Genomic DNA, 16,495 nt, shown 5'->3' on the forward strand with positions numbered 1-16,495 from the left:
TGTCTGAAAGTGCTGTCAGAGCCCGTGGGCATGGTGGGAATGAGACTAGAAAATGGTAATTTTCTTTTGATGGACTAAAATCTTACTATTTCTGAAATGGGCTTTGTTCCATTAGATTTAATTGAATTCTTAGTGCTTTATTGACAAGATCATAGTATGGCTACCATTGCCTCATCTTTTCTATACTCTATTTTATTATCTTTCCCTTGTAATATCTAGTGAAAATCTAAGGTTATATTGGAAAAACAGATTACTCATATATGAGTTCATACCAGCTGTATAATCTGAGTCTCATAGTCTGACTCTTCTGCAGTGTGTTTCTTTTAACTCTTGAAATCCTGCTTTCAAACTTCCTGTATTGCCTTTGGTTCAAATTTGAAAATGAGAAGATTATGCTGGATCCAATTTGAACCGCTGATGCACACACATAATGCAGTAACTGCATACTTAGGCCACCGTAGAGTTCCCTCTTGCACTTTGAATCTAGCTAAAATAACTACCGTGTTGCTTTTCCTTTGTAAAAGAATTCTGAAAGCCAGCTTTCTTTAATTTGCAGAAAAATCTATATATATGCAACAACTTTAAATAAAATCTTCCTTTAATTCTGGGAAGCTGGTTATCTTTTGGCACCCTGACAAGCTGTTTGAAACTCACTAAATCTTTTCAAGTCTCTGGTTAAAATAAAAAGGAATAGCATTTTGTTTCAGGACTGGCTTGTACGGTTGCAATTTAAGAGATGGGTAGAAGGTAATTTTGGTTTTTAACGTTGTTTGCAATTTCTGAGATCCAGATGAAGTGAGCGGCCACCTCTCTAAGTTGTTTTAAGTAGGAAAAAATGAAAACAACGTTCCTGTCTTTTGGGAGTTGGAAATGTGGGAATTTTACATATAAGTAAATAAGGGAGGAAATATTTGTAGTGAATTTTGGTTCTGGCATATATCCTTAAATACCGAGATTGTTACTAGATTTCATACTTGTGGTGGTGACACTAATTGCACTATTATTAGCCTCTTCCAGAAGGAATAAAGAAAGGATCAGGTCAGCCATGTAGGGGTTTTATCATCTCAGGGCTGGTTGCAGTTTTTCAGCGTTGGAGATGCATCGTCTTTCACCCATCTGGAAATCTGAGGCTCTTAACACTTGTTAAAATAATGAGTTATGTTTCTCAAAAAGTTGGGTAAGGGATAGCTTTAGATTGATATTTATAGCTGGTCTGTACTTGGACAGAAGCTTTTTTCATATGTCACAGTACTGAAGTAGCATATTTTTTTTATCTTAAAATGTTGTATGCCACTCTTCTTCGTATTATTTAAGATGATGGAAGGGTGTTACACAGGAGGGAGCATCTGAACAAAATTGAGTATCTTGATGTAGTTGCTTGGACAGGCTGGCAGCTGTGTTTGGGCTGTATTTAGTTATGAAGGTGTAGAGTGCTTGGGTGCTAGAAACTCTTCTAAGGCAAGATACTAATTGTTTAATTGTGTAAGTGTGTGGATGGTTAACCCCAGGCTCACCAGTTATAGGTATTTTTGAGTAGTTAAAAAAAAAAAGGTCAATAAAAGTGAAACACTTCCCATAGTGGGGACACGCACCACCGATAGCCTAGCTGTAGGAGTGGGCAAGCCGCTGGCAGGGTGATGCCACTGCATCGTCTAGAGATTTTGGTGCAAATCTCACCCAGCCCCATTTGGTGGTGGACTCGATGGGAGTCACTGTCCGCTTTTACTTGTGAAGCACTATTGGAGGTTCTTTTCTTCTTATCTGAGACTTGCTATTTTTGTTTTGGCATTTGGCCATATGGGCACTTTTTCATACAGGTTTGGGAAGCCTCTGACACAGCAGTTAGTTATAACACAGTTTGCTTGCTTTCTGGTCACCTCCAGCTGCCTGCAAATCTTTGGCCTTGAGTACCTAGTGTTTCCTAAACTAAATCCTAGCTGTTGAGCAAATGCTTCTGAAATGCAAAGAGATCCAAGAATAATAATGCGGATTCCAAAACTTCCTGCTGTGTAGGAACTGTGGTACTGGAAGCAAAATGCTGCCCCAGAAAGCGGGGGGAGAAATCCAGAATTTACTTGTCTGACTATATGCAGACATTACTCTTATGCTTTCCGAATGCCTTCTGGAGGAATTTCTCTAGCTGTGTAAAGTGGCCTTTGCTTTTCATAGTTAACCAATTGCATTGTTACCATCTGAAACCCAAATTCTTTCCTCCTGCACCAGATGCAGACCCACAGGCTATGAAACGTTGAAGCGTTTTACTAAGCGGTGCCTTGCTTTGAATGCAAACCAGGGCATATCCAGCCAGGTCATCGCTCCGAGTTGTTTACAGTCCCATGAGCTGTGGCGTTTCCCTGTATGTTTACAGTACTTTCTGCTGCTTTCTGCTTAACTCCTACACGCACACAAATCAAAGCTTTTGCTTGAGCTTTGAAAGCATTGTAGTTTGTGAAATAACTGCAGTCCTGTGTGTAACAGCGAAGGCATGCTGAATTTGCCTCTCTAGAGGATTCTGGCATGTTAAAATACCAGTACAATTGGAAAAAAGGACCAAAGTGTTATTTCCCAGCCCTTCGTCCCTGCACGAGCCCCTCTACCCAGATACCATGCAGTAACCATACTTAGAGGTAGCCATGTGCAATCTTAATTGCTGGCTGTATTTAAGCAAATGTGTTTTGTTTTCAAAACTTGGATTGACTTGCTCAGTAACCCTTACAGCCCCTTGAGAAAAGCTGAGTGATGTTATAGTCAGCCCATCTTCTCCCCACGTGCAGGTGACTTGATGAAGAGCGCTTCGGGGGAGTTTGCAGATGACCCCTGCTCCTCTGTGAAACGAGGGAACATGGTCCGAGCGGCACGCGCCCTCCTCTCCGCTGTTACCCGACTGCTGATTTTGGCCGACATGGCAGACGTCTACAAGCTGCTTGTCCAGCTTAAAGTAGTAAGTATAGTTCTTTGCTGTGATTCACTCTGCCATGCCCGGCACGCCAGGCGTGCTCTGTCAAGTGGCTTTGTTTCGTGCATGTGTGCTGACCCTGGTGTGCGCTCTGTCAGCGCCTCGTTTCTGGAGCAGGGAGACTTTTAGGGATTTTCCTCTGAGCAAAACATGTGCAATGGATGTTTGTCACTTGGTTTTACACTGATTGTCATAGCTTTTGACATTGTTGCACTTTTTCCATACTAAAAGTTCAGAATACTAAATGAACTATGGTCTGCAACTGCAGGTGATAACCAGCTTTTTTTTCATCTGAAAGAAATAATTTGGCTTTCTTATAACCAGTGCTCCTCTGCAGCTGCCAGGGATGAGTAGCTTTGGTAGACTAAATAAAATGAATGTGGAATATTTGAGGAAGCCTTTTCTTCCCACAAGCTAGAGGGTGGGTGGTTGGTTTGTGCAGAATTTAAAATGAAAGGAGTTTCAATACCAGGCCCACTTTTGCAGCAGGGCTTTGAGGACTTTCCTCATGCCCTTCAGCCACTGCCGCAGCTCTGCCAGGGCCCTGGGCTCCTTTGTGTTCTTTCAAATGCGTGTCCTTGGCTGTCTCTGGTAGCTGGTGACTAAGAAGTAGTAGCTAAGCCTTGAGTACTATTAGCCTTTGAAGTATCTCCAAAAAATAAAAAGGGGCAGAGGAAGATTGCTTCTTCTGTCTGCTATAAAGTACATTCTCAATTATTTCCTGAACTGTGGACTGTATTTCCTGGAAAAATATGTGAATATATATTCTTTTAGGTGGAAGAAGGTATCTTGAAACTAAGAAATGCTGGCACAGAGCAGGATTTGGGTATCCAGTACAAAGCCCTCAAACCAGAAGTGGACAAGCTTAACATAATGGCAGCCAAAAGACAACAGGTAGAGTGATGGCGGCTCTTTCTTCTGTATATTACTTCTTCCTTTTCCAAAATAAGGCAGCCTTGCTGCTCTTGGACACAGTACCCTTTGCTGCTGATACTTTTTTTTTTTTTTTTTTTACTTTGTTACTGGGTACTTTGTGTTGCACTGTGCCATGTTGAGGCAATTTGAGCTTGCCTGGTAAGCAGAAAGTGTGCTCAGCTGTAGCGTACTGCTTCTGATGGAATTTGTTCTCGTAACATTTGTTTGTGTTAATGCTTTAGTACCTTAATGAAATGCTGCTTCCCAAGATTTGCACTTCCCATTTTGAAGCAGTGCGGGTGTGGGTAAGGAAAGAGAATCGAGATGTGACTCGGTGCCTGGTGCACTCACCGCTAGACCACACTGCCTTTGTGGTTCGCACTCATGGGCTGAATGTCCCCACTTAAAACAAAAAAGTCATGGCTGGGCACAGAATTACAACTCTTTCCAAGAAAGCGAGTGGTGATTCTGGCTGGTCTTGCACTGAAATGCACATTTGAGAAGGGGTTTAAAATCCTGTTTGTTATGTGTGTGTGTTCTGTGTTTGGATAGCTTGTGCTTAACCTCAAATTGCATGTAAAATTTGTTTTGTTCAACAGCGCTGTTGTGACTCACTCTTGTGTAGGTAAGCTTTCAAAAGAAAGCAGAGGTGTGGGCAGTCCCATTTATCAGAAATAGCATAATTCTTGTAGAGCATTTTTTGTTTGTTTGTTCTGCTGATATGTACAAACCAAAACTGCTTATGCACCTCTGACACTGCTTGGTTGGGGTTTTTTTTTTTGCACAGATTCATCTTTGAAAATAAACTGGGCACAGTCAGAAATGGATTGCCAGTTGGTTATGTATCTAAAATCTGATTGCAGTAAATGGGAGTAGGGTTGTGATGGCAATGCAATAAATGTTCTAAACTGCTTTGTGATGGATTGTTTCATGCTGTGGGAAGTGGTTGTACTAAATCTGTAAATCTGTAAGCCTGCTTGGAGTGCCCTCCCTGCTTAGTGTGCATCTTACAGAGGTCATGTGTTACCCATTCATTTTGAAGAGTCTGTCAGGTTTTTCTCCCTTTTCTCAGTAATGCAGTCTTCCTCTTCATTTTCATCACCTCTTTGTTAGATTTAAGAGGTAACTTTAAAATTATGGTACTGCTAATAACTGTATTTGTTCTTCTTTTTATAAACTTACTGCTCATGCTGGACTGAGAAGCTTTATCTAATCATAGTGCTTTTATTCCAAAACAGAGGTGATGGTGCTTTAGAGAATTGCAGCTGTGAGTGTTTGGGAAAAGACGTATGGACTTGCTCGCTAATCTTAAATTAGCGGCAGTTACAGTCATTGGATTAATTTTGTCTCATTGGAGATGAACAAGAAGTTGAATGAGATTATATACTTGTTGTTCTAAAATTAAGTACCTGAGTCTCTTGAGGAGAGTAAACTCAATCTTCTAGGTGTGATTGAAGAAAACATTCTGGTTGTGAGTCTTGGAGTTTAATTTAAAGATCTTACTTCTCGTGTGCAAGAGAAGATTGCAGGAGAAACCTCTTGTTTGATAGTTAAAAATAAGCTTGGTTCTTAAGTGATCTAAAAAAGTAGAATATTCTGTTTTGAGGATTTAGGTTTCTTTGCAGTTTTTTTAGATGCAATGCAAACTGGAAGGAGTGGGGAGAAAAATGTGTGCTTGCAACTTCTGCATGCTCCTGATTTACAGGTGTTACCAGCTTTCAAAATGCTGGTCCTCTGCTGTAGAGAGGACCAAAATCCAACCTCAGATTTTGAATTGTGGAGTTGTGAATTGCCCTACAGTACTTCTTTTGTTGTCTTTATGAAGCTGTTGTGTTTTCAAAATTAGTTGAGCCCTTAAGAATAGGGATACTAAGTCAGAAGATAGTTAGATTTGAGCATACTAGGCAAAGAACCCGCCTGTCTTTTGAAGATGTATGAATGTTAAATGTGTGGAATGTTCTCAAATGCTTTTTTTCTTTAATTTTCCTAATAGGAATTGAAAGATGTGGGTCACCGTGATCAAATGGCGGCAGCCAGAGGAATTCTGCAGAAGAATGTTCCCATTCTGTATACGGCATCCCAGGCCTGTCTGCAGCACCCTGATGTAGCTGCTTACAAAGCTAACAGGGACTTGATCTACAAGCAGCTTCAGCAGGCAGTCACAGGCATCTCAAACGCTGCTCAAGCAACTGCATCAGATGATGCTGCCCAGCAGCAGGGTGGAGGTGGAGAGCTGGCTTACGCTCTGAACAACTTTGATGTAAGTTTTGAACCCTTTATGGAGAAAAGGTGGTAACTCCAACTCTTGTGTTCGTTCACCTGATTTACTAGCAACAGCTTGCTCTTATTTATATTGCCTGAAAGATGATTTTCTACCAAAATACAGCAAGTCCCAGTAAAGTAGGCTTTTATTTTTAAGAAAGTCTTTTTCCAAACTAGGATTGATGGAATATAGAAAGTTATATATGTGGTTCTTGGTGATTGAAGGCTGTCAAGTTAAACTAGCTCTGAAATGGCAGTTAGCCTACTGCTACATTAGATGTAAGCCCTTGGTTTATTTGAAATTGATTATTTCATAATATATTTATGTAATATATTCTTGTAGGTGACAGAAAGACTTATTAAAAGTGAATAATGTATTTGGAATTGCCCAAACTACCTATTGAGAGGAACATGAAGTGGGAAGTTTAATATGATCTTTGGTTGGGAATGAAGTCGTTTCACACTGATGTGTTGTAGTGATCTGTCATATTCTTTATCTTGCATTCAGTAAGTTACTGAGGATAGCCATGCATTTTTACTGAGAACGCTTTCCTTTTGAAGGCAATATTCGCTGTCTACCACTGATTCAGCCTCTGAATTTTAAACACCTTGGCACTAACTCACCTCTAAAACTTTAATATTGCAAAGCTATCGCTCAAAAGGTGTTTAGTCATTTTGGTTTTGCCAGATTTTGCTCACCTTCACCTTTTTGCTCTTACCACTCTCGTTCCTCCCCTACATTACTTCCTCTGGCCGTGTGTCTTTTACCAGGATAAAGTACTGTTTGAGTTCTCCCTGTGCCTGATGTGAAGCCTTTCTGTGTGATCCCTTGGGTAATGAGAGGATGTCGTGGTTGTCTTGATCATTGTGACTATGATTTCAGTTCTAAGTCTGCTTTTCTTAAATTCCATCAGTTGCATGTTCAGCTACGTAAGTCTTAAGACTGTGTCTCAGTTTGGCAGCCAAGGGATCAGAGGTCTGAGCAGGTATCCGTGGGAGGGGAAGGCAGGTCCTGTGACAGCACACAGTGTTAAGGACTGACTCAGGTATGTAGAATTGAAGAAGCAATTCAGTTCAGGTTCATGGTTTGGCTAATCCAGCTCAAACTATTTAATGTGATTTCTGATATATGGACATATTTTACTATATGAACTCTCTAATATATGGCCAGAGACTTTGAGTGTTGCAGTTCACATGGAGCTTTGGAGCTTTTAGTTCCGCTTTGCGAGGCTCTCTAATTGCAGCAGGGCTTGTCCAGCAGGCCAGCTTCAACGCACGTTGTGTGTGATAGCTTTGTCGTCTCATTCCTGCCAAAGGAGAATGACAAAACAAATGTGTTCAGGTTCTTGGCAGATGTTATCCCTGCACTTCATTTCCTGCTAACGTTTGAGTATTATTGCGCTCTTGTAATAGAGGCTTTGCACACACACATCCCCAAATACTCCGGTGCTTTTACTGTGATGGTAAAATATTAAATGGCTACCAGAAGATAACAAGATAATCATTATCTCTGTTTTTGATGGTGCAGTTCTGGAGTTGTAGCATATTACTGTTGTATTATCCGCACCGCTAAAAGTTTCAGGAAAAATGGGAGCATGTTGGAGAACACGTGCCGTGTTCTAATCCTGCTGTGAAGGCTGTGTCGTTACACCGTAGGGAGACAAAATGTGCTGGCTGGCAGGAGAAGCAGTGGTTGTGATGTTGCTGTTGAAGTTATCTGGCATACAAACTGATTGTGAAAACTCCCATTTCAAAAAAAACTTAGGGGCTTCTTTTATAAAGAGTGAGCAACATCCTCCCCTCCTGCACCCACAGTGTGAAGAAATCCCACCCAAACCCTAAACAAACCACCAAATCTTGAAATGGCTGAAGAATTTTTCCTTAATGAATTGCAAACCTGTTTAAATAAGCCACCTGAAAGTAGTCACAAGGTGATAAATACAACACTGCTACTTCTGGTGAACTTCTGTGGGTGGTGGGATTGGCCCCTTGAAAAGCAGATAGATCAGTACTGCTGTTTCAGCCATACCTCCCTCAGTATGAGCTGCGCTTACAAAGACTTTGTCAAGATAAACCTGTGATAGTTTTCTGCCATGAAGAAATTAATTTCTGTGCTGTTTGAAACATTCACGTTGATGTTTCACTTTGAGAATACTGGTGTATTTACCTGCGTACTGGTGAAGAAAAGAAAGACTGGATAAACTAGGACAATAGAGCACTATATATAGGGCTAATTTTGGGCATTTGTTTTCATTGGGTTTTTTTGTTCATGATGGGATAATTATATCTGACAAGTTAACTAGTGAAGGCATGTCTGGATTGACATGTAGTTAAGAAGAGTTCTGTACTTTGAACCTTATTTGTGGTGGCACGTTTGATTTTTGCCATTCATATAACAAGGCTTCCTGTGGCCAAGTTTTGTTTAGCTGTCAGAGCAGCACAAGGAATGATGAGCAATGTAATCTGCTGGGGAACCTTTTAGTAATTTTACAAAACTACTCATGAAAATCTTCCTCGGTGCCAAAATAGTGTGGTGTTGGCCTTTTTCTGCTGATCAGGGGTTTCCTGTAAACAGTGGTTGTCTTTAACAGCAACTTACTGCTTGATCTGATTACTAATTTCTAAACCCTTTATTTTACTAGAAACAAATTATTGTGGATCCGTCGACCTTCAGTGAAGAACGTTTCAGGCCTTCCCTGGAAGAGCGCCTGGAGAGCATCATTAGCGGAGCAGCCCTGATGGCTGATTCATCCTGCACACGTGATGACCGACGGGAACGTATAGTTGCCGAGTGTAATGCAGTGCGACAGGCCTTGCAGGATCTACTTTCAGAATACATGGGGAATGTGAGTATCTTCTGTTCTGTTTGTTTAGTTTGTGTGGTTTTTAACTCCATGTGATTATCTAAAATGTGGAATCGAAGCTGTGTGTCTCGATGCTCGTTTGTTCTGTTCCCAAACAGAATTTGAACAGTAACCAGTAGTCCTGAAAGGTTTTTTGGGAGGCAGGATCAAGCATACTTAAATCATCAATGATGCTTATCTTAAAATTGATCTCTAGTCTTCCAAGCAATTATTATCATCATAAAGTGCTAACCCTTCGGCACTGTTTTTATTTTATGACTGTTAATATTGGCTTGTACACTAATTCTATTGAATTTCTCTGTGTTTCCGCCTCGGTTTACTTAAGGTAACTTGGCTTATGGAAAAAGTAGTACTACTTCTGTTGAAGCATGGAAAGTTTAACTGTGTCATCTTTTTAGCTGAAGGCATAGATTCTCAGAATCAAGTTAATTACTGCTGCTACTCAGTTTGAGGTGATGTACGAAGTTAAATATTTAGTAAGAAATCCTGAGAACAGTTTGGTACAAATACTGGACTCTGAGCGGTTTTTTCCAGTGTTTAGGCATTTAAAGTGCACACAGTATTTGAAGCCGGGGAGTGTTTCTGTGGTTGGAGTAAGTGTTAAAGTCATGCAGACGAGCTTCTGCGTTTGAGGGCATCATGATACAACATTGGACTTCCTGCCCCTCCATTGCCTGTTCTTATCCTGTTAGGTTTTAATCTGAACAGCTCTTGCTGTGTTGAGAGATGAGATTGGGATATCGTAAGATTTAAACTACGACTAGAGTTTAAACTTAAATACTGTTAAGGTTGATTTCAGAAAAAAAGTTGCAGAAATGGCAACAACTTAAGCAAACTACATGGCTTGTAGCACTGTGGCAAGTAAAATTGGCTGAAGAAATCCTAATGGGATGAGGCGAAGTCTTATTTATCCTTTTGAGCATGTTTGAGGTGAAACTTAGTTCAGAGATACCTTTTTCTTTTTTAGACAGTAAAATTTATTTAGGAACACTGCTGCGTTCTGCACCTTGCCTTCAAATCTTTTGGTGAGAACTACATCAGCATAGGGTAAAACTGGTCCAAAGGCTGCCATGTGCAGACTAGGGTGCTGTAATTTGGAGAACAGATGCAGTGTGTAGTAGAGAGAAAGTAAAACAAGGATTTCTGTTTACCAAAGACAAGGACAAAGTAATTGAACAAAACTGAAAGCCAAGTCTTATATAGCCTGCGGGTTGAGCTAGGTACTTCATGTAGTCTGTCTTAATTGCTTGTGAAAGTAGCTTGCGCTCAGCATTGACATTATATAGAACTTAAGACTGCAGCTGGGAAGCAAGCCGCCGAGTTGTGCCATTTAAAATTCCTTTCAGAGCAGGGTGTTTATTAGTATATGATGCATCTGTAATAATCCCTCAGACAAATGTGCTGCTGGATGGGTTGAAGCCCTGTCGACATGATTCAGAATAAAACATCCACCAAATGCTAATTAAAAGCATGGAAGAGGTAAATGCTCGGTATTGCACATAAGAGTTGGTGGCATTTCCCTCACTGGAAGTTGGTCAATACCTATGTAAGATTGCAGAGCTTTGACTTCCTTTTGCAGAAATGCCTATCCTCCTCCTCGGCTGTGTACTGTTGCCTCTGATATGCAAGTTAAAGTAATCACGCTGAGATGGAAAGAATGTATTCCCTGTGTTATCTCTTTTAACACATTGTGAAATTTGTGGAGCATACTGAATTTTTTAAAGTCACTGCTATGTTATGATTGTAGACAGCATAGTTGGGGAAATGAGATTAGAAATTCAGTGAAATGGAGTGGAAAAAGCAATTGATAAATTATGGTGAAAATGTGGGATGGTGTGTAAAAATCCATACTGAGGATAGAAAAAAACCCCTCAATGATTAAGCTGAAGAATGAATAATAGTTGGGAATCTAACCAGTGAAAAAGGCTTGATACCTCTACAGGAAGAGTGGAGATGTGCTGACTTACAGTAGTGGTAGAGGAAATGTCATATCATGTATATGTATGATATACCCACAGCTACAGTACCCAGCCATCTCCTGTTGTGCTTTTCTCCAGTCTCCCTTTGAAGGAGGAAATGAATCAGGCATTAAATCTGTTAATTGCACAGCACTTGCAGTGCATCATAAATCTTATCAGAGTGCTAGAATAGAGGTATTTATTGGCCAAGTGTAAAAATTCAGAGAGAAGATGGCATGAGGAATGCACGGGAAAGGCTGAAGCAGGGGAACGTCTTGAGGCTGATTCCCTTTTGATTTTAAATGCCTTCTGTTTTAGTGACTTCCTCTAGCTTTTGGGGTTTCTTTCAGATCTCTGGCAATAAAAAGGCTGTTTCCTAGATAGTTTATAACTCAAAGTTTAGTGTTTTGGACCCATAGTTTAATTGTCTCTGTGTTTCTGTCTCCAAGGATCTGTAAGTCTGCAAGCGTTGCAGGCTACATTACGATGTGCAGCAGAAGTTTCTATCTGAATAAGAGCTTTCAGTTAGAAACTGAATTGTAGGATCTCTTGACCCCTGCTTCATCTGCTGGCATGGTGATAATGCCTGTGATTGTGCCCCTAAAAGGAGGGCAAGGTTTGCTTGTTCAGTAGTTTGTTACAAAAGTTTGTATCCTCTTTTCTTAGCTTGGTGTGCTTTTTATTTCCTTTTCCATTTGGCGCACCTCTCCTGCCACTTTCAAGAGTAGCCCAACTTGGTCACACTAAATTTTGTGTATCAGGGCCAATATTCTGTCTCAACAGTGGTCAGTAGTGGATGCCTACAAGAAAGAGGACAGTAACAAGGGAGCTGTGTAGTTTTACTTGCCCGAAGTATTCCCCAAGTGCTAGCAGTCTGCAGCTCAGATACTTCCAGAGCTAGCACTGCTGACTGCATTTAATGGCTCTTGATGGACTTTTCTGCAGTGAATCTTGTCTAGTGTCTTTCTGAACCCTAATAAAATTACAGCATCCCTAATCTTCTTTAGCAAGGAGTTCTCCTGCTTAAATAGGTGATGCGTGAAGAAGCATCTCCTTTTGTTTTGAAGCAGAACGACCTTCTGCCTATTCTGTTGGATGTTTCCTCCATCTCGTCTTGAACAGACCCTGAGCAGTTAGTTACTCCTTGCTCATCCCTTCCTATACCACTTGTTTCACAGCCATATCATGTAGGAGACTTCTGTCTTGTCTTCCCCAGAACGAAGTGCCCTGGTTCTGTTAGGTGCTGGTCATAAGAGATATTTAACATTACCTCTCAGCTTTGGCTATGCCCTCATTATCATACAGCATGGTGGATTAGGGTGGGATTTGTAGAACGAGTTAGGACTTGATGCCCGCACTTAGCTGTGTTTCAAAGAAGTTTGCATCTGCCGGTTGTAGTCTAGCCCTGTGGACTGGGTGCCAGTTAGCATTTAGTGTGGTGGTGGCTGTCTCCCTATTTAGGTTCACTGAAAGGGGATCCAGCTTTTGTCACAGATCCTTCTTGGGCACAAGAACCACAGTATGCAAAGCAGCAGTGATCAGGAGATGGGTTTCAAAACTGCACTTCTGATCTGAGCCAAAATGCTGGTGTAGACACGTTCCTCAGTCTCCCCCCGTGCCTTGTGTGGGTCTCCAGATTCCCTTTGAGATTTGGGGACCAGAACTGCATCTGCCACTTAGGATTCAGGCATGCTGTGGACTTACACAGAGTAATGGTATTTTCTGGTTCAGTTCTGTAGTCCTGTACTAATAACACTGAACACTTGATTGGCTTCTGGACGGCTGCTGAGCACTGAGGTGGTATCTTGATGAAACTGCTACCATCCAGATTTAGCTTCTGAGTCATAGTGGTAGGAGGCTGTTTCTGTGGATGTTAAGTTAGAAGGTCTTTCCCTTGTGTATCACTTATGTCCACTGAACTTCATCTGCCACTTTATTACCCAGCCTCTTGGTTTATAAGCCACATTCCTTAAAATGCCAGCTGTTCATCCCTTAATTGTAGCAGCCAGTTCTTTAGCTTTTTCCCCTCATCTTGCACTTCGCCTAGGGAGAGCTGGTTTCCATTATGGCTTTTGCTCACTTCTCACAATTCCAACAGAAAATAGTTTTCCTTTTTAAACTTGTATTGCAGATCCCTCCTGGATTGAAATGGCAAACAAGAATGTCTATATGTGTGAGGGTTTTTTATTACTCGGAGTAAGCTTTATTCTTACTGCTAGTGCTGAATGGCAGAGCAAGAACGGGAAGGCCTAACAGAACTCATTATTGGTTCTGACTAGCATTGTAAAAGCAGAGTAGTACAAGGTCTTGGATCTGGGATCAACTGCCTGGAATGCAATAATCGACCACATCAGTCACAGCTAAGTTTGTAACAGAACTTGTTCATGGCAAGATTCAGATCTTTGTGTGATTCTGTGCTCAGGCATTCTTGGTGTGTATTTTATTAAATGAAAAAATTTCAAAGCATGTTTGAATTTAGTTGGATATCGATACCAGACTTTGGCAGAGGAAGAGGACAAAATTTGAATGATATTCAAGATTAATCGTACATCAGTGAAGAAGTTAGTAAGAAAGCTGAGGTCAGCAATATAACAAAATACAACAGAAACCGTCTCTTGTGTCTAACTCCATAATCTTGTGTAGGTAGATGTTGACTGGCTGCAGTTTGCTCCACATAAAAAGTATGAAGCAGAATATATTTTTAACACTACTACCAATTTATGCCAGTGTTGCCTTTCCACTGGCAGCTGGTGTGATACTTCCCCCGGTGTAGAAAGCAGGTACAATTCTTGTCAATGTCTCCAACTCTGCCTCAAATTTATACATGTAGTTTTCATTGCCATTACATTAGCTTAAACTGCTACTTAAACTGAATGTATAAAAAAGAACAGTGTCCTGATGGAGCTGAAATATTTCTGCATTTCCGAGAAGGCTGGTATGTAAAATGGAGAGGTAAGAAAATGTGTCTACAGACACAAAAAGCCACAAACTTAATTCGTGACAGGGTACGTGCTCTGTGCTGTAACTCTCCATGGGTGGTGTTAGCGCAGAACTTGGGCAGCTTGCTTTGGTTTTAGCTGCTGTGGTAAATATAGGAGACTGTGGGTTTTGAGGTTGGGGTTTTGAAGTTGGGGTTTAGCGGGTTAGAAAGTGCAGGACATCCGCTGGAAACTTCACCAGAAGTTTTCAGCCTACTCTCAGTTTGACTATGTTGAATCAGTTATCTGATTGACATGTAAGACCAGAAATAAAAACTTCCTTAAGCTTTTGACAGTTCATTTTTATTGCTTGCTGCCAGTGCCTTGAGGCATGGGGACAGTTTGACTTCTTTCCATAAGCACTGGTTTAGAGCCATTCAGCAGCAGCAAGCAGAAGTGTCCAGTTCAGTTTAGTATGCACAGAAATGTGCAGAGACTTCTTGCTTTAAGCCTGTTCTGTACCCCAACAATTTCTAATGCATATAGCTACCCTTTCATACACACACCAGTAACTCGGACATGTACTGGCATAAACTTTGTCAGAAATTCTAGTTTGGCTAGTGTGGAATGTGAACCCAGAGCCCCATTGTGTACAACATGCTCTTGTACAATAAAATCCCTTGTTACTACATTTGGAAACGATAAATCATGTTACATAAAGTAGCTTGACAGGTCTTATTTCAATGGGAATTTTAATGCTTTCATATTAACATTCTGACTGTGTCCTTGACTGTCTGGATTGCATTAGAGGTGCTTGGCAGCAAATGGAGAAAAACCATTTGGGGCCGGTTTCAGAGCAGGCATTCCAGGCACAGATTATTTCAACTGACTTTTTTTTTTCTTTTCTTTTCTCTTGTTTCCATCTTCTGTTTGGCTTCAAGTGGTTGAGTACCATAGCTGGGTGTGTTTGGGGCCGGAGGTTGTATTTCTTTTAATGTAAATCAGATTAAAATCTAACAATTGTATAGCACAGCTTGAAGGTAAGCAGAGTGGCGGAACCCCAGGTTCTTAGTAGGAATTCTTGCGTGCTGGGCAGCTTGACTTGGCTCTCAGAGTATCTGAAGTAGGTCTCAGCACTTATAGTTTTAGCCTTGGTGGTCTCATAACTTGCTAAATGCTTGTTTTGCACCCTGTTTCCCTGTTTAGTGTGCTTACAGAAGTGTACCTCTCTGAACAAGTACTGTTTTCTTAATCTTAATTGCACTATTTTGCTTTTCTTTCCAAAGTGTCCTTGAGATTTTTGATGCTTGAAAATGAATGGGCAAGAAAGCGCCTAGCTTATCTATTCAGTATCTTTTGGCAGAAATAATTTTGTCTTCAGAACTACCAGCAAAGAGTATTTCTACTCCTGACGCACTTGTGATTTACAGAATGGAGATGTATTTTCATTATGAATTTGCCTATTAATAATGTTGATCCACAGTTTTGTACTCCCATCAAAGATCCAAGCTTGGAAAGGAACATGTGTGAATTTTTCACATGACTAAAACTTACTTACAGCAAGTATCTATGTATTCGAAAGGGCTCTTGCATAGCCCTTTTAATGAAAGCAACTGTTTCTGTGGAAAGAGATGTGAATTAATATGGCAGACTGATCCATATTTATGATAAAGATGTTGATAAAAATTCTGCCTTGAGATAATCTGCACTTTCTTTTTTAATATTGTTTCTGTCAGTTTAAGATGCTTGAATGCTGACGTGATGGACGTGGTTTGAAAGCCTGGATAGATTTTCCTGTCATGGACTTTGCTGTTCAGTAGAGAGAGCTATGCTGTTATGCTGGGCACTAATTTCCATAGACATTATCAGTTTGACAAAGATGCTGCTTTTAAAAACAAAATATTTCTGAAGCGATAACAGTTTTTAAGTTTAATGCTTACAGGCTGACATAGACTAAATAATTCAGCATCCTTGGCGTGAAGCCCGATGAAGATGATGAGAATTTCACACTGCATCAGCTGGGTGTTTTGGCACAAAAACAAGTTTCCAGGTGCCTGGGACTTACATGGGGTACGTTTTTAGAAGGCATTCTGGGAACTTCTAAGGTAGTAATACAAGGGCCTATGGAAATAGGTGGAAGCCAGCTCATGCAAAGCTTTGTCAGCCTTGTGAGCTTTGGGTTTTAAAGCTCTTCAGAGCTCCCCTTCATCCCAACAGTTACTCTGAGCTTGTCCCAACACACACGTGGAATTGCTGGTTTAGAGATCCCACACAGCCTCTGTGATGAGGGCGCTCAGCCTCAGAGGGGAAAGAGGGCAGCACGTCTGGGCTTCAGTTCTTTGTCGTGGCTGGTGGTGAACGGCAGCGCAGCCAGCCAATTTGTTTGAGCAAGTGGCACAACTTTGAAAGTCCTGAATACTTTTTTAGGCCCAAGGCAGCCTTTGTGCTATGCAGCGAGAATGCATTTCTTAAAGAAGCATATGGCTGGCTTAATGCCTACTTAGAGAAACCCAACAAAGCCCAACTCACACCTGAAGTCTAGTTCCAGCATGAGCTTGGCAGTCTACTGAAATCTTAAATCATTGCTCTTCTCCATCCGCTAACTTCAGCCTTTGCTGCTTG

The 16,495-nt window shown here is 41.0% G+C and overlaps 1 protein-coding gene across 3 annotated transcripts in view; it reads left to right on the forward strand.

Moving 5' to 3' along the window:
- Window positions 1–16,495, forward strand: part of CTNNA1 (catenin alpha 1) — a 119,114-nt gene that overhangs the window by 23,978 nt on the left and 78,641 nt on the right. For all 3 annotated transcript variants that reach the window (XM_054841419.1, XM_054841418.1, XM_054841420.1), the window contains 4 exons: window positions 2,775–2,941; window positions 3,731–3,850; window positions 5,865–6,131; window positions 8,776–8,979. In XM_054841419.1, coding sequence (XP_054697394.1) covers window positions 2,775–2,941; window positions 3,731–3,850; window positions 5,865–6,131; window positions 8,776–8,979 — 758 coding nt within the window. The remainder of the gene's footprint in view (window positions 1–2,774; window positions 2,942–3,730; window positions 3,851–5,864; window positions 6,132–8,775; window positions 8,980–16,495) is intronic.

This window comes from Grus americana, chromosome 14, assembly GCF_028858705.1.
Source record: "Grus americana isolate bGruAme1 chromosome 14, bGruAme1.mat, whole genome shotgun sequence".
NCBI lineage: Eukaryota > Metazoa > Chordata > Aves > Gruiformes > Gruidae > Grus > Grus americana.